This window comes from Pogona vitticeps, chromosome 4 (genome assembly GCF_051106095.1).
Source record: "Pogona vitticeps strain Pit_001003342236 chromosome 4, PviZW2.1, whole genome shotgun sequence".
NCBI classification, from domain to species: Eukaryota; Metazoa; Chordata; class Lepidosauria; order Squamata; family Agamidae; genus Pogona; species Pogona vitticeps.
In genome coordinates, this window is record NC_135786.1 from 213343325 (window position 1) to 213370155 (window position 26831).

Genomic DNA, 26831 nt, shown 5'->3' on the forward strand with positions numbered 1-26831 from the left:
GTTACCACAAAGAAACACACAAGAATATAAAAAGGTTTAAAGTACAAAGGGCTTTGAAGATTAGGTTTTTAAGTGATACTTGTTTCAAGCTGACAGGCAGCGTTTTAGAAATCATAGCCAACACTCTGTTAAGATAAAAATGTGTTACCATTTAGTCATAAAGAACAGAAATAACAAACTGACTTTGAGGGGGGAAAAGTTTAATAATACAGTCATAACTTTAGTACCAGCCAGTAAAAATGTACTGTAAAAATGTTCTGGATATTAATTTACCTCAAAGAGCTTTACAGTGCAAACCTGTACACATTTACTCTGAGGGAAGCATTCAATGAGCTTCACTCTCAGATAAAAATGTGTACACGATTGTTCTGTTAACAGTTGTAAATATTTGCAGCAAAACCCACCAGAAGAACTCTCCTGCTCACGTTTCACTGAAGTGAATGGGAACTCTGCATTGTGGGCCAGCCCTCCTGAGGGGACTGTGCCCTTGCAATGTAGTGAGGTAGACAACAGAAGAAGACGTGTCTGTTATTAGCACAGAATTTTAAATCCTGCAATAACATTTTTAAAGGTACAGAATGATAATGTTAAGAGAGGTACACATGAAATGTTTGATTAATGCTTCACTCTGTACAACTCAAATATAAACTTTTTAAAAAAATATTAAGACATTTGAGTGCATATCATGTTCTAGACGTTAAGGGGAAACAGGAAATGCATACTGTTCACCTCCATTTTTGCACTTTGCAGTCTGTTTAAATAAACAATTATTTACAACTTTCATATGAACAACAGTGCATCCAAACCAAAGTGTGCATTTTTAAAGAAAAATTATTGCTCCTGGCCAAGGCTTTCTTTTATTCAGTCTCTTATATTATTTATTTATCTATCCATTTATTTATATATTTATACACTCATACTCCCCCTCCCTGGTTATTTTCCAAGTATGTAACAGATAGTCTAATAGACTCCTAAATTCTTCCAGAACTGACTGTAGAGGGGAGGAGACTCCCGATGGATCTCAGGAATGCTTAGAAGTGCATTTTCCTGCTTGCAGAGCCATATTTGCGGAAGGCTGAGAAGGAAAACAGAGGTTTAGTGACTCGTCAAGTCTGCAATCAGCTGTTTAATACTGTTCTAACTTGCAGAAGCACCTGCCCGCCTCTCCTGAAACTTATTATACTACCTGGTGATACTCACTTTGAAATTAAAAGGCCCTTTCACGCCCATCCAAAAACCCCAACTTCTTTGTGCCTTCTGCAACTCTTCATGGCTTCTCATTACTAAGATTTAAAGCCCCACCAAACTGATAATTACAGGTTGGAATCAAACAGTGGTGTGGAGGAGGCGTTGGTACAGCTATTTCAGCCTGATTATCCTCCAGGAAAGCAGACACACAAACTGATGTTTTAGAAGGAAAAAAGGTCAGACCAGCTCTGTTCTGCTCTTTCCAGATACCTTCCTTAAAGAGAGCCTGGATCATCAGGTAATTCATGGAAAAATATTCCACGTTTTAAGTGGAAGACTATTCCACGTTTTAAGCGGAAGCATTTTGCACTGTCTGTGCCCTAGACCTCTCCCCTACCAGCAGTTCTCAAGGGTTTTGGAGGTCATTATGGGTTCCCTGTTCTTCACTGGGGCCAAGTTTTACAAGCAGTTGTGACTCTTTCTCACACCCACTCCAACTTTGGCCAGCCCCAAAACAGGCTGAACTCCAACCCCTAAGATAAAAACCAGCTGAGAGCCCCTTGCACATGATTTTTGCCTTTATGAACCATGCATGTCTGGCCTTTAGTTGTTCAGAAATAAACAACACACTGGCTTGTAGCACTTTATAATATCAAGTTTTACTTGGCATAAACTTTGGTGGCCGCTAGCCCACATTTAGCTGCAATGGGCCCCCGAAACCTTTATGCAAAAAAAACCCTAGTTTTTAATGTCCCCCAAGATCCTTTGTTGCTCTTGCTGCCACAATCTAACAGCTTCCTTGGAAAATCAGTTCAGGGCGGAAGATGGAAGGCAGCTTAATTTAAAAATAATAATAAAGCACATGCTATGGTATGCCATGGGAAATGTACACAAGCCACCGTAAAGGTAACTCATAAAAGCGAACACACTCGGCCGGCCTTTCCTGTTTCTGGCCGTTCTGATCGGAGGAGAGCTACCGATTCCGATCGATATGGAAGGGCTTTCCGGAGCGACCTTTTGCTGCCTTCCTCTGAGTAAGCACCTCTTATCTGCCAAACGGAGAAGGCAAAGTGAGCGGGACCCTCAAGGGAATCTTCCACCCACCCTGCTCTGCCACCGGTCCGGAGCCTGCCTGGGGTTCTTTCTCTTCCTAAAGCCAGAGGCCACCCATGACCGCGCCCCAGTCCCGCCTAACAGACAAGCCAAGCAAGGGCATCGGCCCCCAGGTCCCTCTGTCCTCCCTCTCCAGACATTTCCGGAGGGGCGGGAGACGGAGGCCATGCGCCCCCTTGCCAAGAAGCCTCGCCGGCGCGGCGGACCCCAAACACTCTAATCGTCGCCCGAAAAGAAGCTCAACCTTATAAGGCTGAAAGTCCTCCCCCCCCCCCCCGAGCACGGCGGGAGCGCGCACGCGCAGTTCTAGAAGGCAGGCTCACACACCTTCCCACGCGGTTCCCTCCGAAAGGCGCGCGCGGGGTGTGCGCGCGAGGGAACTGACAAAGGCGCGCGCCCATAACTTTTTTTCCCTTTGCAGGGCTCCCTCGGGGCGCCCGCGTGCGCGCGTCGGTGCAGGTCGCGTGCCTCCCTCGCGCTCGCGCTCTTTCTCGGCTCACTCCTTCCTCCCTTCCCGCTTGTTCTCCGCAGGGCCAGCCCTCGCGAGTCTATTGCGGCTTTCCCCCCCCGCGCGCGCGTGCGCGCCCTCCCGCCTTGATGCCTGCTGCTGCTGCTTTTTTCGTCGTCGTCTTCTAAATCTTCCCCTCCAGGGGGAGACGGAGAGGCGCGGGGCTACCTGCACCCGCACGACTCGACGACCATGTCCTCGTACTGCTTGTAGACGACATTGTTGCCGGCGTCGGTGTAAAGGATGCTGATGGGGGTCAGCTTGGTGGGCACGCAGCAGCTGGGCGGCGTGGAGCCCGGGTCCATGGAGTTCATGAGGGTCTGGATGATGGCGTGGTTGGTGGGCTCGAGGTGGGAGCGCAGAGGAAAGTCACACACGCCCTCGCAGTGGTAGGCCTCGTACTCTAAAGGCGCGATAATCCAGTCGTCCCAGCCCAGCTCCTTGAAGTTGACGTGCAGGGCTTTTTTGCTGCACCGGAGCCGGGCTTTCTTGCCGTGCCGCTTGCCGTGGCGGTTGTTGTAAGCCGTGCGCCTCGTCCGGCGGCTCTGGAAGCGCAGGTGGCCGTGGGCCGCCGGGGCCCGGGAGAGCGCATGCGCGCTCGGGTGGCCCGGCTGGTTCTCCCTTTCTTGGCGAAGCTCTGCGAAAAGATTCTTCAGCCTCGAGCGGGTGAAAACCACCAGCAGCGCTTTCTCCTGCTGCGGCCGCGCGCCCCGTCCCAGGCCCAGACTGCGCAAGTCCAGCAGCTGCCCGGGCCCGTGAGTTCGAGTCCCCCCGACGGCCCGCAGCTCCAGGCAAAGTTGCTGCTGCTGCTGTTGCTTCCGTGGCTGGCGAGGCTGCAAAGCCTGCCACACATCAAATACCTCCCAGTCGCCATCGGCTCGGGCTGACGCCTCCTTCTGCAAGTCCAGAGCCTTGGAGTCCAGGAGGCGGCCCGAAAGGCAGGGCGAGACCTGCAAATGGGCCAGGCCTGTCTGAGCCTTGGAGAAATGATCGCCAGGGGCTTTGCGAAAGAGGCGCAGTTCGGCTCCCACCAGCTCCTCTTTGTCTGCGAGAGTCGATACATCAAACAAATACTTCTGTCTCCTTAAAGCGCTGGGCGAAAGATCGTCTGCAAGATAAAACGCAATAATTGCAGTCAGTTTCGCCTCTCAAGGGGGGAACTTCCAGGAAGGGGAGGGAGAGGTGGCCTCGCCCAGGTGCTTTGGACTTCTTCAGCAGCCCAGACACCACCCTCGGAGAAGACAGTGGGGCGGGGGGGGGTTAGGGAAGACCGCAGTTTATGTACCCGTGTCCTAATGACGGGGCCCGCAGATTCCAATCGAAACCAATGGGGCTTGTTCCCTAATGGCCCTTACAATCCACGCCCATCGAAAACGGAATGGCCAGTTTGCCAGATCCGTGAAGGCTTGGCAGCTGTGGCCCTCCCGAAGGTCTCTAGTTGAGGCGAAGGACTTTTAACTCCCAGGACCCTTCTTCATTGGCTGTGCTGGCGAGGGAGGATGGGAGGTGTGCGTCGATAAAATAAGACCCAAGGGGCCATAATTTGCCCACCTCGGTCTACCTAAAAGGGATTTCTAGCTGTCATCAGCTGCCTTCTTGCTTAAATTTATCTTAAACTTCTGGCTCCGAATTCCCAAGCCAGTGAGGGTGTGAGGAGCGCTTAACTTCCCACCTATCGCGCTATAGATCACATAACTTCGTTCCGCTTCCAACAATCCGAGCTAATGGAGTCCTTGAGGGCGGGGAAGGTTAACGGAGGAGGATTATTTTAATGAATCGCCCACCTAACTCTTCCCCTCTCTGCTAAAACTCCCCTAAAAGAGAGTCCAAACTATTGAGAATAAAATAAATGTGAGCTGTTCAGAATCCTCGCTTTGGTGACGGTTATTAATAACGGTATATTATTATTACCATTCCTCTTCTTTTTTTAGAAATTATATTGAGGCTATGTCTCTTGGGGAAAGATGCTGTGTTCACACAGAGAAGCACCAAATTTATTTTTTTAAAAAAAACAACAACATTCAATACACAGACGACTGAGTCGCGAAAACCAAACCAGGTTCCCCTTCTCTCCCCCACCCCTCCTCTTAGCTGCTTTCCAATAAAATGGTTTACTAGCCAGCAAATACAAAATACAAAAAAAATCCCCGCAGCCTCTGAGTTTCCCCAAGGATCTAGTAAAAAGCCTATATATATATTTCGATAGTAAAAATGTCACCACAGAGCTGCGCTGTGAGCCTCGATCTGCAGCACTTCCAGCCTTGAGACAGAAAAACTAAAAGGACTGTGAAGGCCTGGGTTATTTACTGCCCAGGAAGGTCACAATTAATACTTCTGATCTGTATGTTTTGCCAGCTGAGGGGTCCGCTTGAGAAGACCCGGTGGCGAGGATCCTCGCCCAGGGATAACCGAGGCCGAGAGGTACCTGTCGTGGATTGTCCGCTCCCCCGCAAAAGAGGCAGGGAATAACCTAGTTGGCTTAATATTGTATCTCCGATAGACGTAGATTTCACTCGCAGGACCAATTTGATGTTTTGTCACCGATCAAACAAAAATTGGCAGCAAGCCCACTAACCACGTTTTCAAAGACCGCATCCGTGGGAAATAAGTCTCCGCCGCCTCCGCCCAAGTAAAAGCGTGCAGAATTCTAGTTTTTGCACAGCCTGGATCTTGTGATTTTTAAAATTATTATTATTATTATTATTCGGATGTCAGACCCACCGAGTTCAAAGGTGATTCGCTTCTGAGCCACGGAGCACGGGGATTTTCAGACAGGGTGGTATTTCAGCTACAGACTCCCCTTCCCAGCGCGGAAGCCTTTCTTTCTTTCTTTCTTTCTTTCTTTCTTTCTTTCTTTCTTTCTTTCTTTCTTTCTTTCTTTCTTTCTTGTCCTTTAGACACATAATGAACTACAGTTACCATCATCCCCAGACCATTATTGAGCGTGATGATAGTTGTAGGGCAACACGTCTGACGGTCGCCAGGCTGGGGAAGGGCCCTGTGCGACTAAGGAAAGGAGGGAGGACCTGTTAATTGTGCCGGTATTTGCAGTGCCACTGCTTAACTGCTCTGTAGAAAGATCCAGCTTCCAAACTTTTGAATCAAAGCAGGCCAGGCAAAGGGAGGATTTTGTCTTCAGGGGGTTCATCTGATGCAATCTGTCACTTCCAGATTTTTGAGGACTTGGGTGGCCTGAGCATACTGTTCCTTTTGATCCTTCCAGTGGAAGCTGGAGAAAGGACTGTAATTTAAATGGAGCACTGCAAAAGTTGCCCTCCCATTGGAATATGGGTCCTTTTGGACAAACGAGTCAGCAGTGGAGAAAGGGGGCAACCCTGCCTTTACAGCACAATCTAGTGCATGTCTCCTTTATTTCGATAGGACTTTGGAGGAAGTGGTATCTGGTTGCAGTCTTTCTTCGCTGACATTCATAAATCCCACTGACCTCCAAGTGGAATGAACCTCTACAGAATTGTGTATCTGCCCTCTAGATGTTTTAGTCCACAACTCCCATCATGGTCAATGGCTATGTAAATTTAAGTCAGTGGGAGTTTTCATTTGACACATGTGGGGGGGGCAGCAGATTGCATAAGGCTGCTCCTGACCACTACACTCACTGAATGCAGGGATACAGGAATAGTATGCACTCTTGACCTCTCCTTTGCTATCAAAATTGGTGCCCTGTCACCGTACAGAAACTTTGTATGACCTAGAGCCGTGGTTCCCAACCTTAAGTCCCCATATATTCTTGAACTAAAACTCCAAGAAGCCTGTATCACTAGCTGTGCTAGCCAGGATTTCTGAGAGTTGTAATCCAAGACCTTCCGGGGACTCAAGGCTGGGAAGTGCTGAAGTCCTGGAGGATGCCTAATTATCATATGCATCATATTCCCACATCAGCTCATTCCCACAGACACACACACACATCCAAGCAAGTGATAAAAGCTGTGTGTGCAGGAAATAATATAACTGGAATAGGACATCATTCTTCTTCTACATTATGATTCTCAGTGTCACACATCAGTAACACAAAACTGTACTAGCGAAACCTTGCTTCAAATCCTTCAAAAGCTACAAAGCTTTCTTGGTAAATACAGTCCAGTCACTGTTGTTCTTCTTTGGTCTAACCTATGCTAGAGGATTGTATGAGGATAAACGGAGTGGAGGGGAAATAACACAGGATGCCCTGTGCATCTTGGAGAAGAAAAACAAGATGGCAAAGTAATAAATATAATGTATGATCTGGGAAGGAGGGCACAAACCTTTCTTTTCAGAGGGAAAAGCCCACTGCTTGTTCCATACAGGTGTGTTTGCAAAAAAAGAATAATAATAATAATGCTAGGGCCTGTTTTAGAATAACTTTCCTTAACCTGGTGCCCTACAAGTGTTTGGGGCTACAATCCCCACCAACCCAAGATAGCAGGAATACTGAGGCTGAAATCTTGTTGCTCAATGTAGTAAGTTGCAACTAAAATAGGCCTTATGGAAGAGTTGGCTCTCCAATCATATGCTGTGCATTTGCTTGGGAATGTCCCATTGAGCTCAAGGGAACTGATTTCTTTAAGACTCCCATTGAGGAACAGCATGGCCTTCTTTTAAAAGTGGAGGTGGAGGGAGATGGAATGTGTGCCAGTTGCAATGAACATAGCAATATCCTCCCCATTGTTATTTTTTTAAATTAACCTTTGATCATCTCTGTCCTTAAAACACCCTATGAAAGCATGCTGATTATATCCCCCTAGCACTCAAAAAAATTCAAAACATTAAGTTTATATCTGATGGTGTGAATTTTTCAATGCTCCTCAGCTGTCTTCTGTCAACTGAGTGACAATTGGCAAGGTATTCCGCAAATTTGTGTGAGGAGGAGCTATGAAGTGGACATGACAACTAAAAGCAGTTTCTGTGTGTGTAGACAATTGATCCTTGACACCGGTGACAATTTGTATGGGTGGGTGGGGAGTTTGTTCTGCTTCCAGATGATAGTTCTTTGGATAGAGGATGCTGGCCTAGATGCAGAGCTTGTAAAAGGTCCAACACCCCCCCCCCCGAAAGTAATAATTGTGCGTTCTAGGAGTACAGTATTGCAGTAGAATGTAACTTTAAAAAAAAAAAAAACAGGGGAAAGAGAAATTGGCCATGCTGGCTAAGAGGGGTGTGAGAGCTGTCATTCAAAAAAGCAACTTTTCCAAATTCTGCTTCAGTTGTAATTCCAGATTTACTTGGAATCCCTACTTAGAGCCTGATGGTTTTCAACTGGAAAATAGTTTAGGAGAGTAACCCCTTCACCATTATTGATGGTTCTTGACTAAACATCAATCTGATCCCCTTCATTGGAAATAAGAATGATTCCAAGCTCAGATGTCTCCATTCCCACTGGCCCCCACAAAAGTGAGAGGGGCTCCATCAAGCCCATGTTTTGTTGATTAACCTTCATCCCGAATAGGTCTAAGGCCTTCTTTTCAGCTGTAAACTAGATTAATGTGGAAGGTCTCATCTAAGTCCCAGTAGAAGTTTCATTTTCTAAAAGGTTCATCATCTAAAAGGTTCAGATCAAGTTACTGAAGGCATAAATGCAGATCTTAACTAACATGGAATAAATGGCATTTCTGTTTGGTAGAACTAACTTCCATTGGAAAGCAATATTTATATAGGATTGATTTGCAAGGCAAATTGGTAGTTTTTTTTAAAAAAAGTAAACAGATCTGAGGAGCTTCACTCACTGCTGATGTTCTTGGTGTTTTGTTTTGTTTTTTTTAACTAATAGGTTTTATATGCCATTGTAGTTATGGGCATGAGTAAGTCCAGAATAAAGCCATGGCACCTAGATTCTGGGACTTGCAAGCTCTGATATAGTCAGACAGAACATGTAGCCCTCTGAGGATTTTGGAAATTGTAGTCCCAAAAAGTAACATTTAAAACCTATGGGTAAAACCAGCACTCATTGCATACATCTGATCGACAAAGGACACACAGCCGGTCTGTGAATGTGTACAGTGAAAGAGAAAGAGCAGGGGAGTTTAAAGAAGTCTCCTGTAATTCCTTCTGGAGACTAACTGTTTTGACTTCTGCCCTCAGCCGGATCCATCCGTCCTGATTAATCTCCCCCTTTGGCGTGTCACAATGGCCAGTCAAGAAAGTTCACCCTTTGCGAGGAAAGATTTCAAAGGCCAGGCCTCAGCTCCGCCATATCAGTGGTTCAGCAAGCAAAGCAAAGCTAAAGTCACTCCAGAATGAATGCCCCCATCTATTTAGCCCCTTCAAAATCCCTGAAGGATGGGTTCTTTCAAACAAGCTGCTCTGAATCTAACCAGATTCACGCGACTGAACTTCCCCCAGGTCAACTCAGAATCCCGCGTCGTGAATCCATAAACTTAAAGAAAGACTCAGTTCAACACAACATTTTTTAAAAAAACTTTTATTTCTCTCCCTGTTTAAAAAGAGTGGCATCTTGACTCCTTCTTAACAGACCAAGCCTTTAAAAGGTTGTGTGTAAACACTTAGAAAACGATTGCCTCCATCACGACCGCCCCCCCAACAACATCCTTGGCTGGGGGGGCTCTCTTGTCTTTCTCAATCCAGCAGCCAGTTGACAAACGTGCTAAGGCCACCTTTACTCATCGGGAGCCTACCGTCGCGGGCACACGCTCCCCCGGAAGAAGGGCCTCCTTAGCCATCGCGGGGACTTGCTGCCGAACAGAACAAATTGTTTATGACGAGTGCCACAGCTGATACCACATTAAGCCCCAACAGAGAAGCCCTGGTTGCCAAACGCCACTGGGATCGGGGCCTTCTAGAAAGTGGGCTCGACGTTTTCAGGTTTTTTCCTCGGCCTTCTTCTTAGCTACATTGGCGTTACTCATAAATAGAAATATAGCTCAACCTTTAACTGTAAGGCGATTCCCACCCGCCCTAAAATGGGTGGGGAGATCCTGACTCCTTTATTCCTAAACGCCTTATTGCAAAATTACGTTCAATTAATGCCAGTTGACCTTCCTTACAAAGGAAACGGGAGAGAGACTTAAGGGCGGCGGCTGGTAGCATATATGATTTATTTAGTGGAATCCGATTTATCATGTTACATTACATCATAGAGCAATTCACGGCTTCATGAAGCGCTCCCTGCTCCCTTTTCCTGGACTGCAGAACTGTTTTGGACCCCTGACAAGACTTCTGCGAAGTTGTAAAGCTGCTGGTGGATTCAGAATGGTTTGTTTTTCCAAAGAGGAGAAGACAACTCTGATCTGCGGACTAAGCAGCAGGCCTACTCAGAAACAATGCCCGCTCTCTGTAAGGGGGCTTACTCCCGAGGAAAGCCTGCCGCTGGACCTCCGTTGGACCCTGTGCAACGTTATTCGGAGGGAGACCCCCACCAAGACTCCCGCAGTGGCTTAAAGGCTAGCATGTTTTATTTGCCACGTGCTTTTTCGGTGAATTATAGCCCACTTCTTCAGATGCAAGCCATCCAGAGAAGTGGGCTGGAGAAGAAAGCTGAGGCCAGCAAAGCTGAGGCTAAGCATGCCAAATATTTGTTTCTGCTGCCACAAGCTAGGACGGGCTACCCTCTTGCAAGCAGACAGAGGGCAGCCCCATTAGGCTGGCCGGGACATACAGTACCTCGGAGTAAATACGCGTCGGGTTCCATCCCAAAACGTGTACGTAGAGGACACACTGGTCGTTGCACCGCTTGAACAGATGAAGTCTGAAGTCCCCAAGGCCTTGGCCGTTCCCACCTACCCAACCCGACTCCTCCACTCGCGCTCTCAACCACATTGCCAGATCCCACTGGCTTGCTTGGAGCAACCGAACTGAGTTGCAAACAAATGCCCGCGAGAGACATTTTGGACATCAAGTTGCGAACGATCCTTAGGGCGTTCACTGAAAAGAGCCGGAGTGTTCGGCGGCCCTTAAGGCGCCCCATGTGGTTCTCTCAGACGTCTCTCGAGTCTCGTTTTCGGAAACCCAGCGGAGGTTACGATCCCTGAAACACTTTCACTTTTGGAAGCCACCTCGGTAGGGATCGAGTGCACTTGGCCACAAAGAGGGCAACCGACGCTTTTGCTCCGCCCGTACGTGTTCAGTCCAAAGCAAATCCTGCTCGAGCCCCCTCTCCCGGAGAGTAAGAGAGTACGATCCCACCTACCTGCCTGCTCGGAATAGAAGTCTCTCCCGTTAAATTCAGTTGGTTTTAATCCCTTGGAAGTGGGCAGGAGATGGAGCCTGAGAGCCATTGTATTCACTGCGACTTACTTTGGAGTAACCTGGCCTGTGGACTTGAATCGCCATTTGCAGTGGGGATGGTTGGACTCGATTTTATGGCTTTGTTTCTTTTTATTCCGGATATAAAGAACGTAAGCCGCCTTGAGCACTGTTTTGTAGTGGAAAGCCGAGTATAAAAGTAGTGAAGAATATGTGATGATGTAGAAGGTCTGAAGTCCAAAAACAAGTAAATGGCTGGGAACATAAGGCCATTCAGAAAAACCAAAGACCCAAAATAATGAGGGTTTTTTTTAAGGAGTCAATCCGTGAACAATACAGAAATGTGTGTTGGGGTGGAAGCTGGAAGCCTTGAAATCCTTACTTGTGAGTAAGCATCACTGAAGTCAGTAAGACTTAGCTTCTGAATAAACATTCACAGAATTTTACTGTTAAATCTCTTTCTCAAAATATGTACCATTGGTACTCCATTCCATTGCTCTCTTAGAAGTACTCCAGCTAAATATTTTCAACCCTCTCCTCCTCATTTCTTTCCTAATTTATTTATTTATTTTATTTAATTATTTTATTTTATTTAATAGAACCAACATGGCTATTTTGGCTTATTAAGCTTACCAGTTGTTCTGTCTTTGTTGCTTTGTTACGATGCTCCATCTCTTAGCCCCTCACCCCAAGTCTTCTTTCTAGGATCCTACTTACAAAGATGAAAGGTTTCTTCTCCTCTGAAGATGTATTGCTCTCCTCGTGAACTAACAGAATCATCGGGATCAGTACGTTGTAATGGATAGCATGACAGACTAAGTGGACATGGTCCATGAAAGTTCACATTAAAATATAACAGTTACTCTTTAAGGTGCCACATGTTTTTGTCTTGTCTTATTTTGTTTCTTTGGATTTTGCCTGATAGACTGGGACTCAAAGCCTAGATTTAAATACTCAGCCAAGGAAATTTAAATCCCTATTTAGCCAGGGAAGCTCACTGGAGGCGTGGAACTGGTAAATCCACTTCTTAAATACAGTACTGTATCTCACTTACCTTTAAAGCCCTATTGGGCTTGCTGTAAGTCTGTTCCAATTTGAAGGCACGTAAAAACTGCTGAATCATATTGAGAAGCCCATTGTTTGGAAAGTGCCAGCTTCAGGCTGCTTCTCTCTCCCTCCCCCCCCCCACCAATCACTGGCCTCCTTTTGATGGGATTCATGAAGGGTCACGCCATCCCCATGCCAGGTTCCTAACACTCAAAGTTTTACCTCTGTATTAATTATAAACGGACTACATTCAACTGTTAGTCTGCCAACTAGGGCAGACTGTTGAATGAAACTGTGGGCCTTGTTAAATGCGTACTTATGTAAGGCCCACTGGTTCCCTTGGTTGGATTTAGCCCATTAACATCAATAATATCCTTTCATCCACCACCGGCTTTCTAGATCTGAGTGTTCCCCTCTTCTTCTGTTTATTTCTTGGTCAAGCTTGAGGGGACTTGGGCAGATTTCGGAGTCTGCTAAAGCCTCACTCTCCATTCCTGTCTGCAGGCCGTGCCTCAAGAGCCCTCCTGGGGACAGGCCAAAAAAAATGACCCTCGGCCTGCAAAATAACAACCCTGACAGGTAAAGCTCTGAGGCCCGTTGCCCTGCAGGCTGTCTCAGGAGAGAGTGCCAGGCCGCCAGGCCTTTTTCGCCTTGGGTGGCATTTCCTTTCTCTCCCTGCAGAGGACATTTAAGTCATACAGTGAGTCCGAGACTTCCTTGTACTTACACCACACCAAGTTAAAGAGATAGGTTAGTTGCAGTAACTGAATTCAATGGATTTACTCCGGACACATCCTATTGTTCTCCCACCAATTCCTAAAATAAATCCTGTTGACTTCAAGGGACCTACTGGAGGCCTTATTGTTCTCTCACTGATTTCTAGCTTAATTCCTGTTAATTTCTATGAGGTTATTCAAGGCATGCCCTATTGGTCTCCCACTAATTTCTAGGTTAAGTCCCATTGATTTAAATGAAGTTATTGAAGGTATAACAAAATAGGGTTCTGACCTTTTTCAGAGTTTAGCAAATTGCACTTTCCCTGGCCAACAACTTTCAGAATCCCCCAACTCCCAGGGAGGATCTCCAGTCAGCTCTTCCCCTCGCCTCAGGCCCTAAACCAAATCCAGAGTTTGTAATCAGAGTTTGTAATCGTTGTAATCTCAACTAAGAACTTTTACAGTCTCTGCTGAAAATGCACTAGCTAGTGTAATTTAAGATTAGGATGCGTTTTTATAGCCAAAGTGGCAAAGATAATCAATTTTGTTTTCAAATGCACTGAATCTACAATTGTTCAAAGCCACAATCTTATGCACACTGGCTGGAAACTGTAGATTTTTGTTTTTTTAAGTAACTTGTCTAAACTTGTTAGAAAACCCAGCTGGATTTTAAAGAAACAGTTCAGCCCAGTTATTAGCAACCAGAGAAAACCTGGAAATACCATGTAGAAATGGGAAATTGCCATTCTTCCCTCCCTACTCATAGCCAAAATTTTAACCCATGCAACGCTGAACACTCTAATTAAAAAACAATAACTTTAACTCTAGCCGCCTAGAGTGGTTGCAAGACCAGATAGGCGGGATATAAATAAAATAAAATAAATAAATATAAATAAATACTTGGAAGCGAATTCCCTCTGCTCTAGAGGAGGATGCTCTGTCTTGAAAGCAAAGAACTCCATGGGGCAAGACTTCGAATTGCATGAAAAGACCAATCTTCCGTTTACACCGGAGACCAGAAGTTACTATATATTTTCCATCCCCCTCAAGCCCAAGAAACTCTTGGGAGCAAATATGTTCTGGGTCGGACTGTAAACTGCAGTAAACAGCCCTGGCATCGTATCTTCTCTCATCCATTGTGGCTCAAGTGTCCCACAAGCACGGCTCTCCTTCACAGTAAAAATAGAGCGGTACTAAATCACTCTCTTTGCCCGGGGGGTCAAATCACCTGTCTCCTTGAGGGCAAATATCGCTCTTCTTCATGATAGAGCTGGCCTTGACTGGGGCATAACAACTGGGACCACTTTAAAAAAATAAAAAAAGAAACCAGACTGTGGTTGGGGACCAGATCGCTTGGAACAACCACAAAGAACCAACGGTATAGCGTCCCTAGCAACACATTGCTGCTACTTACACCCAGAGTTTGCAAACATCACTTTTAAAAGAAGAATTACAATTCCTAGACAGAAATTTCCAGGAGGGTTACTCTGTTAATGTATTCCAGCAAAAACTAAAATTTCATTTGCGTTAGCAATAGTGGATTTTAGCAATGGTAATGAGCGCTCCGACGCTGGAGGCACTGAAGAGAATTTTAGACAACCATTTTAGACAATCATTTGAGTTCCTGCATTGAGCAAGGGGTAGCCGTATAGGCCCTTTCCAACTTCATGAGACTATGAGTCTTCACCTGGAAATTTAGGGTGCTGGCTTGGGTGGCTGGAGGATTCTGGGAGCTGTAGTCCATAAAAGCAATTCCCCCCCTCCCCAGTCTCTCCTTATGGCCACATTCTGTATCACCATCCCAGGTAAGGTGACAGGGAAAGGAAGTAATTCCCATGCGGCTGCTTCGCGTATCTTCTCGTTAGGACTACAGCCTGGATTCTTACTGCAACCACCTCCCGGTGCATAAGTGGTGCCAACAGCCCCTTTAAAGAGGGGAGGGGCGTCCTGGAAGTCACGCCCACAGAATTGGGAACCCCACACGCTGAACAAGAGGAGGTCGCATACATCTGGAGGTGGGGTCGTCGGACTTTTCAAGGCGACCACATAAACTTCCCGGATGTAATCACCTCATACATCGGAAGGGAGAGCTGCAGTAACAACCGTCGACCTTCCACATGTATGAAGGGGAGGGGATCTTACCCGTGAGTGAGGATTTGTTTGTTTGTTTTTAGAAAAATGAGGGCACCCCCATCCGTACTGCAAAAATGGTATAGCCCAGAATCCTCCGACGGTGCCTGACGTATAGGTTGAATCGCAAAGGGGACACGTCGTTCGCCCTTTGGCTTCTAGAGAAGGACTTGTCTTTCATCCTTTCCCCCCAAATTCTGGCCTTAGGACCGGCTTTTTCCGCTACTCCCTCTCCGGGGAGACAGTCGCACGGAGAAGGCGGCAGAGACAGACCAGGATTGGTGACAACCGCTGGGGATCGTTTCCGCTGCGCCCTTGGTTCTCGTTCTCTCTCTCTGCCCTTCTGGAAGAACAGGGCTTTGGACCACATATCCTCAGCCCCTGCCCCCCATTCCAGGCGGCTTAGCCACATATTGTGGGCTGGGGGTTTCTGGTGTGTGTGTGTGTGGTCCTCGTAGTCCCAAACAGGAACAGCTCCAAGGTGCGATGAGCACCTTTTCGTGCCAACCAGACCTTTCCAAGGGTCTCCGAGGGTCTTCAAGGCGAGGGACTCATCGCGGCGCTGTGTTCTGCCTGCCTGCACGTCAGCAAAGATCTCCGACCTACGCAGCTTGCTTGAAATGCCCGCCGTTCTCTTCGGTCGTGGCTCTTACTCTTGAGGAGCCAAGACGAAGGGCAGGCGCGGCGGGGGAGGGGAGGAGGCGAGAAGCGAAAGGAAGCGCCCGCAAGACCCGCGACGTTTTCTGCCGCAGACCTTCGGGGAAATGGCCCGAGAGAGAATCATCTGCAGCGCTGCCAGGAGGGAAGAGGAATCTCAGCGACTTGTCTGGCCGTTCAAGTTGTAACGCGACGTCTGAACATGCGGCTTCTGGGAGCCACTGATTTTATGTTTCTTGTTTGGTTGTTTTTTTTTTAAGGGAAAGTCCTTTGTAGATGAAGAGCACCAGGTCCAAACAATAAGCGAATACAGTATGATGTAACAGAGTGTAGTTTCCGGCTCTCCGGAAAAGCCTAACGTGCAATCCACACAATCTAAAGAGTGTGTGGTCGATCGTCAGACGACTGAATAGTGATTAAATGAATTGATTTACGTGGGCAAGCCTGATCCAGTTGCTGCACAGTAGAAAATGTGGATTTAAAACGAAGCTTAGCCGGAGAGACGCAATGAAGGAGCGGGAGGCGCCAACGTTTTCGATTTCCCTAACCTGCCGCGCAGGAATGTTAAAATTACTTGAAGCGTTTCAACATCCGTCTTTATACCTATCTAGCTGTGCTGTCTCCCAGTGAGGTGGATGGATATCTGCTAGAAGATGCCAGAAGACTGAAATAACAGAAGGAAGGAAATGCAGAACACTGTATTTTGGAAATGCCGAAATCTCCGTTGAGATTAAAGGTCAGATTAAAATGATCACGGCCAGGGCCCCAAAAGATGCTGTTAGAGAATAAATCATGCCCAGTCAATGTGGTTTCTGAGCCCACATCCCTATGTTCACAGTGCGTTGGCCATGAGGGGAGGACGAGGAGTCTTAAGGACTTGATTGGGGCCTCTTCTATGAATCGGATTAATTTTACTGGCCCCCAGCGCCTACCGTCGATATTTTGCGCCGGAATTTCCAATCTCTGGGAAACAGGCCCCTCAATGTAAGAGGGCTGCGTACTTCCCCAACAAAATCTATATCAGATTCCAGGCTTAAAATGCTGCATTTTAAGACTTCCGTTCTGAAGCGCCATCAAGGACTGAGCTCCAAGGCCGAAGAGCGAACTTCGACTTTTCATTGAAAAGCGTCCCATGATCACTGTGTAGGCGAGTTAATGGTGTTAGGCGGAGCGGGAAATCCGCTGCTTTGCGGTGGAGAAGAATGTCGGACTTGCACCTTCCTAAAGAAAATATGGATCACATTATTTTTCAAACGGGGGGAAAAAAACTAAAGAAAGGAGGAGAAAGGAAGAGTGGGTGGGGGAGTGAAATGAAATTTGAACCCAGGCCTACCGAGTCCAAAGCCAACACACTAGATCTCAGTTTTTTCTATTGGTGGTAGTAACGGGGATGGTGGTGGAGAGGAGATTTGCTCCCAGCCACTGAGGGGGGAGGGGGTAATGACATGTCAGCCTGCTTTCCCCTTCGCAGAGTCAGGCCAATTCACTAGGAAACCGCTGCTTCAAAACTAAGTCACAATCGCAAGAACAAAAGGTTGGTTTGTAGCTTGTTGTGATTCCCACCCCGCTCAAGCCTCCAGACGACCACTTCCACGGGGCTTACCTTCCGAAAGGTGTAAGCACCAGGCCTGAACTCTTATCCCGCATTCAGCAAGCGCCACTGAACCCAGAAGAACGGGTGCGGGTATGAAGGGCTTCTTTCCTTTACAGGTAACGGAACTTGTGTAGATTGGGGGGGGGGATGTTTAACAACAGCTCCCAGATTTCTGTGCTGCCTGGGGAATGGTGGGAGTTGTAGTCCGAAAAATGCAGATCCGTACTGGCGACCCAGATAGAAAGCTTCTACTGCTCAAAGTCATAAAACATTGTCTATTTTCAGGATCATCGTTCCTCATCGTGGTCTTCCCGGGTAAGAAAAGAGGGATGAGACAACGGAAAAGATGGCAAGGCTACCAACTGAGGGACTTCTAGGGACCTCCTCAGAGGCTCATGAACGGGACAAGGCGATGACGCGGCAAAAACCTTCTCCGGAAGCACCCTTAGAGCAACGAAAAGAGGGAGCCAAGTTTCCCAGGGCCAGCTTTCCCGCTGCTGTTCTCTAAAGCCCTTCCATCCCCTTTGTTATGTCCGATTATGCTGGAGATTACCAGCTGTGGGAAGACTGGCACTCAGGGTTACTATATGGCCAAGGCGACCTGCCGATTGTTTATGGCCCCATCTCCAGGGCATGAATTTTGCATTTATTTCCTCCACTGCCCCAGCCGGCATCTTTCCATGCCTGAGCCTAAATGGCGAGGTGGAAATGGAATGCCAGTAAGGACTTTATTCAGAGAACACTAGAAGCACTCGACCCATTAAGCAAAAGAAAACCAGAGCTTCAGAAAAATTTCCTTTAAAAAAAAAAACCACGACATTTTCTAGAATTCGCTAGCCAGAAAGGCCCTGAAAATTCTGGGAGCTGCTGTCCAAAAAAAGTAACTTTTACAGAGAGTGAACAAAATAAACCAAACGCGCCATGTGATTGACTCAGCCAGGCCAAACTTCCGCGTCCTTGGCTGAGAGATTTATGCACGGTTCCCGTGGACAGAACCGCAACCCATTACAGGAAAGATTAGCGGGGGGAAAAAAGGGATGTGAATACTGATCAAGTTGCTTGTAATAATAACTCTCACACACACCACCGAACATCTTCAGAATATATTCACGTCTTTCTTTGTTCCCAAATAAACTTGTAAGGGGTTCCTATAGTAGCACTTTAGAGTCTCGTGGGCCTTGGGGCGCCAACAGGATGCTGCAGGTCAGAACTGCGCCCTCCCTTGGGAGTGCAAACACGGCGGATTCTTGTAAAGACTAACAACTTTTATTGGGCTTAAGCCACATAAAACCTGCAGCCCCACTTCTTCAGGCGCTTAAAACGTGGCAGCTGTTAACGTGCCACAAGCCTCTTCGTCACTTCGAGCTGCAGCGAGCTGGGATGGAGGGAAATCCCGCTGACACCGGCGGGGGTTACTCCTGAGTAAGCACGCTTAGAATCGGGCCCTAATGGCAGCGTCCCAGGCTCGCGGGGGGGGAGGGGGTGAATAAGCGCCTGAAGCATCCTTCCCACGCTCCCGTGGGGGGGGGGAGGAGGAGAGGAGAACCCCCTGTCGGATCTTCCCGCGCCCCCCCCCCCGCGTCCCGGTGCCTTCACCCGGTTTTCCACCCCTCTGCGAGGCCGTGAAGTCCAGATTGGAAACTTCTGCGGGGCTCCCCCGCTCGCTCCGGCCGTCTGGTCTGCATTAGTGTTTTTATAAGGGGCTCAAACAAATCGAGTACGAGGTCACCAAATCATTAAGAGCGGTGAATTCCCTCCTTTCCCATTAAAATACTTCCCGGCTTGTATTTCCTTCGCCTTTCGCCAGCCGCAACGCGGGCCCCCGGGAGAAGGCGAGGCCCGGATCGCGCACTTTCGCCCTCGCTCGCTCGCTCGCTCGCCTTGAAGCTGCACCAGCCGGCGGAGGCCTGCGCTGCCCGGAGAAACGGAGCCAGCGATTTTGGGGCGCTCCAAGAAGAGGGACCCACGGGCTTCCTCGGCTCTCACGGCCCAGGTACGTCTAATCCCGTCCTGGCCACGGTTCTCAACCCGAGCCTTCTGCTCCTTCGTTCCGGCTGTAAAAATAGCCTTTCTGGCCGCCGGTCCCGTGACGCGGCTCATTCGCACGTCTAACAAAAACCCGAGACAGCGTCGGAAGACAAGGCTTTACAACTGAGTCATTCCTTCTCTGATCCTCTGCGGGTTCAGAAATGACTGCAATCAATCTTCAAGGGGCCACTCTTCCACCCAGAGATATGTGGGGTTTTGGGTGGGTGGGGTTCCGCACCCTGCCAGCTTTCACACGTGACGCCTCAGGGATTCACACACCCAGACTTACATTCTTTACTGAACTCCGTGGGCGAGTCGGCCTTTTTTTTTTTTTTTTTAAATCCGCCTGGGGAATCGAACCGACCCATGTAAAATTCCTGATCTTTCCCCTGCGGCAGGTCCCTTATATACGACTCAGAAGAACAAAGAGGCCAAAGCACACTTTATAGCTTCCGGTGTGAAAAGCGCCCAGTACACAACCAGGGTAGTTTCCGCTCCATATTTCGCAGTCACAGCGTTTACACGTGCTGAGGTTACAGAAAGGAAGGAGGAGTCTCAAAGGCTCCTCTTTAGGGTGGAATATGATTCTCACTTCTGGCTTTTTCCTTGAAATCCGCAAATCGAAAAGATCCCAGCCTAACAGTTTCATTCTAAACACTTTAGCATCGCTGGAAATATGACTTTTCCCATTGGCTATGAAGCAGCCCGTAAGGATCGCCTGCGAAGCATAAGCGTGCTCAACCGCTCACAGAGGTGGGCCACGCGAGTTTCCCCAGAAAGCCTGTGATTTTCTCCTCACTAAGGAAGGGTCCCGTTAAACTCACTGAGATTTCCACAAGCATGCTGAAAAAGGTGCTGCTACACAAGAGTTGACGCATGGCAAGGGGTGAGGGAAGCAAAACGTATCAGACCGGATTGTTTATTCAGGATAAGCGGAAAGAGGTTAGTCCGTTTTAGGAAGTACAACAGAAATTCTTGTGAGACCTTAAGAACTCACAGCTTCTATTCTGCCACAACCTTTACCGGGTTCACCCTCAACCGGCAGTTGATACACATCCCATGGGTCTGGGGTCTGATTCACTTGTCCACACATTAAAATAGAGCAGTTAGTCTAATAACGCGTTTGCCTTCTCTAGTTTATTTTATTATTTTTATTTTGTTTTGGCTCGATACGTTTTGGATCAGGCGTTGGACTCGTTGGACTCGGAGAGAATTTGGTTGTGTTTGTTCTACAAACGATGCAGGTCCGTCCCTTCACAGCGATGACGCCCTATCTCAAACCAACCTCTGGTATAAGCATCTGCTGTCCATGCATCCGATGAAGTGGACTGTCGGCCACAACATTTTTATGCCATCGTAAAACTGGGCACACTTTATGGTGTCACCAGATTCTTCTTGCCATGATGCCTTAGGATAGTGCAGGAGGCAAGTGAACTTCAATGCTTTATCCGGAAGCTAGTCACTGATGATGGAGGAATTGTTAATGAAACTGTATTTATTTCCACTTTCTAGTGACTTCTTCGCAACAACAAACGAAGCACTTCAATGTGGACATTAGCTCGCAGCCTGGGAACGTTTTCTTTGACTACAACTCCCATAATTCCCATCAGTACAGTCAGCAGCCATAGATTTTAAAGCTGTTGTACTGGGGGGAGGGTCTGTGTGTGTGTGTGTGTGTGTGTGTGTGTGTGTGTGTGTGTGTGTGTGTGTGTGTGTGTAAAAATCCTCTAGGCAGTTTCAAAGGCCGACTTTAAGCGCTCACAGTGTCCTCTCTTTCCCTTCTTTGACCTGGGAAATCTCAGCAGGGGCCCTGACTTGCCTTGAATTGCACTTCTCTCTGCTCTCCCCCTTACTTCCAAGTAAGTCTCTGAGCCGCCACTGGAGCCTGATGGCCACGGAAAGGACGCTTAGGGACACAGAGGAACATATGTGAAAAACAGATTTTTCATTAGTACTTATGAGGAGGAAGATGGCCTTTTCCAGTACAGTACAGGCCACTCCTAAGACAGCCACACTTGGGGCGGCGACGGAGGGGGTGGGAGTGGGGGTGAGAGACTGAGGCGAGCCAAGCACCATCTGCTTTTTAATGAGTTACTTCATGCGCCAACAGTAATTTTCCTAACATTCAGCGAGGTCCTGTCTGATCTTGCGACCGTAACAGGGAGTGGGGAGGGGGGTGGGCGGGCGAGGAGATATGGTTTGATTAGGGGAAGAGGCAAAGCTCCCCACACCTCGTTGCTATACGTAGTTGAAGGGGAGAGTGAGAGATAAAGGCCTTCTCCAGTAAAATCAAGATTTTCAAAAGCTCTGCACTGGGAAGGAAGGAAGGACCGACCAATCCACAGTTTTGAAGGCATGATGGAGAGCGTCCTCCCATTCCAAAAAAGCATAAGCAGAGCCTACCCCATGATCTCAATTAAAAGTAATCTTTCTCATTTAAAACAAAATCTATTTAGCACTGTAGTCTTCAGCCTGTCATCTTGGAAATAAGCACGGTCGAGGAAACGGGTTAAAGACTACAACCCACAACTCTCTTCCCTCTCTCCCACCCCCACCCCGCCATATTTCCGTGAAAGCAGGCTTGGGTATAGTTCCCTCTTTGGTCCTCACAGGCGAGCGTGGCAAGGTGAGAAAACCGGTGTCTCTTCCAGTTTCCGGAATGGAAGATCCTATTCTGGCGCTGCTTAAAATTCCACGTGGTCCTTAAAGTAGGGGAAATGATAGGAGGTCCGGCACCGCCCAAGCCATGTCGCTGCCTGAGACCAAGGAGCAAAAGGCGCCCCTTCCCCAGCCAACCTCCGGTGCGCAAGCTGTAAACGCCCCATGTATTAGTCTCTCCCTGGCGTAAAAATACTGTACAAGATAAACGTTCAGCCACTAACAAGTTGTTTTCCTTTCTGATGATGGCCTAATGTTAGGGCAGCTTTGGTGATTCAGCCTCGTTTGGTGGTGGTGGGGGATCCATCTTCTGGACACGACGGAAGCCCCCCCCCCGTGTCGTGAAGCAGGCGGCCAGCTGGTTTGCAAACGCAGGAGTTTCTGGAAGAGCCTTTAAGGCGTCCATACGAATCTGTTTGCGCAACAACAGCCCGTCATCTCGTGGCACCTTAAAAGCTGACCCGCTTTAATTGCCCTCAGCTTCTCCGGGCTGAAGGACACTTCTTCAGATGGCCGGGCGCGCCTTGCTGGATCCCCAGATGCCGGGGATGGGAAGCCGTTCTCCGCGGCCGGCGCTGGTGCAGCTGCAGCCGCCGCCGCGGCCGCCGCCGCGCAAGCCCATCTCAGCCATTAATTGAGGACGGGGGGGGGGGAGAGACAAGCCGACAGGGAGGTGGGCTTGAAAAAGAAGGGGGGGGATGGGGAAGGGAGGGGAGGGGGCCCTGCCACTTCAGAGGAACGGAAGTCCCCTTGAAGTCCTCCCTGGCGGGGCGCGATTGGCTGCTCCCCCTTCATTATGGGAGACTAGACAATATTTGATATGTTATGACATGAACACTCAATTAGATCACTGAGTTGAAATACTCCAATCAGTGGCTTGATGCTAAGCAACCCTCAGAAGGTCCAGCACGAGGTCACAGTCGGTGACACATCAAATCAAAATCAGTAGGGGGAACACGGGAGAGAAGGCAGGGGGAGGCGGGCCCCCTCCAGCCGGGGCGGCTGGCGGGCGCTGCGCCTTTTCCCTCGCTCGGCCGCTGCTGCAGCCGCCCCTCGCCCCTGCAAAAGCCTCCCGGGAGCCCAGGTGCCAGCCGAGCGATCTCCGAGGGTGCCTACGTTTACAACCGCCCCCCCTCCGCCCGGTCCTGATCCGCCTGGCCCAGGAGTCGGAGCTCCTTCCTTGGCGAAGGGAAAAGCCGTCTTCTCGAAGCGGGGTAGGTTTTGCAGGGATCGGTGGAAACCTTATCCAAGGCAGAAGAGATTTTTTTTGGGGGGGGGGAGGGGTTGCTCGACGTCCCCTGAGATCATCAGAGAGGATGGAGAAGGCAGTTTCCTTATAGGATGGGGAGGAGGGGCTCTTGCTCTCGCAGACCACACACACACACACACACACACACACACACACACACACACACACACACACACACACACACACACACACACACACACAATAACGTATAAGGTGTACTTCGCAGGCATGGCGCATTCGGTTGCAGTGCAGTGCATCCGTATGGTGTCCCTTAAAATTATATACATACAGTACACACCTTACATGTCATTCTGCAGCTTCCCCGATCCGAGCTCTTGGGCTCCCCCACCCCTTGCACGCTTTGCTCAGGCTGAGGGCAGGTAGCACCAGCCTTTCGTCCATCATCCCCAGCCGAGTTTTGCTTCCGAAGGGAGACCGACCGGCCCCCGACGGCACGCCCGCGAAGGCGGCTCTTTCCAACGCCCTAATGGTGCCGCCTCAAGGACGAGTAATAGCCGGGAGAGGGCGGGCGTCTTTCCGGAAGGTCGGCAGAGTAATCTTCTCTGCTCTTCCCCATCCCAGCTTACGGTCTGAATCTGCAATGAGACGCCGAGGGCGTCCGGAAGGGCGCCCACCGCTTCTTGCGTGTGTGTGTTTTTTTCTTCTTCAACTATCTGGGCGCTGCAACCTACTGGTAGGGCAGGAAGGGGGCTAGAGGCAACCAGCTGGGGTAAGCAAAAGGATTTACAGAGGTAGTGTGACGTAGTGTCGGACTTGGGCTCATAAGAGCTGAGTTCAAATCCTTGCCTGGCCACGGAAACTCACTTGGCAGCGGTAAACCGCTCCTTGAGCATCGTACGGACCCGGAAAACCCTATTAGGGAAGCAACTGGAGGGCACAGAACGAAGAGGCATAAGTGGTCTTGGCAAGGACCCAGTGGTGCGAGGGAACACCCTAGTTTGAAGGAAGGGGGGGCTCCTGTGCATTCGAGGGGCTCCCGTCTGATTGCGGGAACCCCTCTCTCCCACTGAATCGAGAAGACTTCCTTTTTCTTCCTTCCTTTGTTTTCAAACGGAGTGCCTGCTTTTCTTATTAGTTGTCCCGCAAATCAATCCTGGAAGCCCTGGGCTTCGTGCTCCCTCCCTCCCTCCAATATTTTCCACGTCTCGTGAGTCCCGTCGGAAGGGCAGCCAGGGGTGGCCGTCGGCACTCAGTAACTGAGGTAGAGGGACCTGAACAGGTGAAGGAGGGGGAGAAGGAAGGGGGCCCTGATTTTGGGACGCGGGGGGGGGGGGAGAGACCGATGCAGAATGCTCGAATCTCTAACGCTCGCAGATCATTCGCAGCCTGCAATTCGGAGCGGAATCCTCAAAGGATCTCAAGAGATTTCACAAAGCGAACACGCCGTTCCCTAACCAAAAGCTAAGCCACCGGGGAAGCACTGAGGACGTAAAGGGAGTTTGGGGGGGGGGCGTAAGGAGCGATCTTCGGCCGATCCCGGGATCCAGTCTGCCTCGTGGATTCTAACCCTGTCGATTGTGCCTCATATCCCGGTCGGATCTGAGTCTGAGAAGGCGGCCGATTCCCACGCCGCCCATTGAAGTCCTGTGCGCATGCAATCTGGAGGCGAGCCATACTTCATGGTCTTTGCGCAAGAGCAGCCGGGGAGAGGACTGAGATTTAAGTCGTCTTTCCCCCTCCACGCGCGCACACCGCAGCCCGCTCGAATGTGCGCCGTGGCGCCGATTCGCACTGGCACGCAACGCAAAGAAACGCCAGCCACCATTGGTACTCAGAAATATCTGAAAACCTCTCTCTTCGTTACTTTCAGACAGGATCGGGACCCGGGAAGAGGACCAAACAGGGTGACCAAGAAAACCCTCCTAGAAAGGGTAGGATCGAGCAAAATTCGAGACCGAACAGCTTTGACGGCCAACGTTAAATTCACGAAGAGACTTTATTTTTTATTTTTAAAGAAGTTAGACCTTAACAACCCGCCCGCTCTGGACCACAAAACTGGTACACGGAAATGGGGAGCAAAAGTGCCCCTTCTGGGCAAACGAGAAAATCCTTCCTTTGTTTCAGTTACGTGGACGTCTGGGTTTTGGTATTTCAGAAAATATGCTTTCAAATTCAGGGGATCCTGTCATCTGGGCCACGCAGGGCGGGAAAGAAAGAGAACGAAACTTGAACGGCACGTAAGCAATCCGTGCTAATGATATTATATATATATATATATATATATATATATATATATATATATATATATATATATATATATATATATATATATATATATATATATATATATATATATATATATATATATAGCGGATTTTGGAAACCAATGCTAAGATTTCCCACCAGACCCGGGAGAATTCTCGTCTCTTTAAAAAAGCACGCCGATTCTGCCTTGAAAGAACAAGCGGAGGCTTCCCTCCCACCCATTTCAGTGGGGCTTACTCCCAGGTAGGCGTGAATAAAACTCTGAAACTCTGAAACCCCAAGCCAATGCATTGTTGGCTGAGAAGCAAATCCAAAGCTAGAAACAGACAGCGTTTGCTACAAGGTCAGAACGCACGTGTGAACACACCCCGAGGAAGCCTCCGATCTCCCCTTGAGCTCCAATTTAGGGGATGCTGGTGAAACGTGATCGACGAGGAAGAGAATCCAGGACCCTGCTGACATTATGGGGCGAGCAATGCTCGAATTTACAAATGTAGGCGGAGAGCTAATTCACTGATAAGCCGTTCATTTGTGGGGTGCGATCCATCGGGGGTTTCTCTGGAAGAGATATGGGGGGAACAGGGCGCCCCCCCAATTGTTACTTGGTCACCGAGGGAGGAGCGGCAGGGCGAGAAGGCAGAAAGGGGAGGAAAAAGGAGGCGCGCAAGCTGCTTACCTCGCCCCCGGTCGACAAAGCTGGTGATGGTGTTGGCGGCTTTGGAAGACTGGAAGAAGCTGGCGTTGATGCCCAGTTTCTCGGCGATGGAGTAGGTCCGGTAGAGGGAGAGCATGTACTCGTGGGGTTCCACCCGGGGCTGGGCGGCGGCGGCGGCGGCAGCTGGGGGTCCCTTCCGAGCGGCGTCTCGAGGCAATCGGGGCGCTTTGCTCTCCCGGCGGGTCCTCATGCCGGCCTTGGCAGACTCCCGGGGATGCGGCGCGGGGGCGGCGGCGGCGGCAGGGGGGATGGTGGCCTGCTGGCAACAGGGCAGATCCCCCCAGAAGAAGCAGGCGAGGAACACGGCGGAGAGCAGAGCCCGGACAGCATTCATAGCGAGCGAGCGAGCCAGCCGCCGTTGCCCCGGAGCCCAGCGCCCGCTCCGCGCAGACTCCTCCTCGCTCGCTCGCACCAGCGCGCACAGCCCAGCCCGGCGCAGCTCCCTCTGGCCGTCGGTCTGCTCGGCGCAGCCCCCAGCGCTAGAGGCCAGAGGCCCGCTCGGAGACGCCCCCCTCCGGCCACGGCCCCGCCCCCTCGGCCCCGCCCCCTCCGCTCGCTGCCCGCCCCCCCTCTCGCCGAGAAGTAGTTGCCCGCCGGTAGAGCCGGCGCGTCGTTCGCAAGACCGGGCGACCACCGGGGCTCAGGTCGGATAGGCAGCCAATGGGGGAAATGGAGGGTGGGGTGGGGTGGGGGACACACGACAGGATCCTTTGGGGGCACGGGCACAGCGTATCTCGCTCGATCAGCTCACCGCCTAGCGAGACTAAGACGGCAGTGAGACGCATATTCCGGATCAGACCGTGTCA

General features: G+C 49.5%; 1 protein-coding gene across 3 annotated transcripts; it reads right to left on the reverse strand.

Moving 5' to 3' along the window:
* Positions 1–183: 183 nt before the first annotated feature.
* On the reverse strand, positions 184–26525 carry GDF6 (growth differentiation factor 6). Of its 3 annotated transcripts, XR_012086954.2 has the most exons (3): positions 25987–26525; positions 2166–3917; positions 184–1075 (listed from the first exon to the last, which is right to left on the reverse strand). XR_012086954.2 is itself a non-coding variant. In XM_020785266.3 (2 exons), exons 1-2 carry the CDS (start codon positions 26357–26359, stop codon positions 2974–2976), a joined length of 1317 nt encoding a protein of 438 aa, XP_020640925.3. In that variant the 5' UTR covers positions 26360–26525; the 3' UTR covers positions 184–2973. The 3 variants fall into 3 exon arrangements, 1 of the variants encoding a protein (XP_020640925.3); XM_020785266.3 differs by having other exon boundaries at positions 184–3917; XR_012086955.2 differs by lacking the exons at positions 184–1075; positions 25987–26525 and adding an exon at positions 4095–21067 and having other exon boundaries at positions 3812–3917.
* Between the last annotated feature and the right edge of the window lie 306 nt (positions 26526–26831).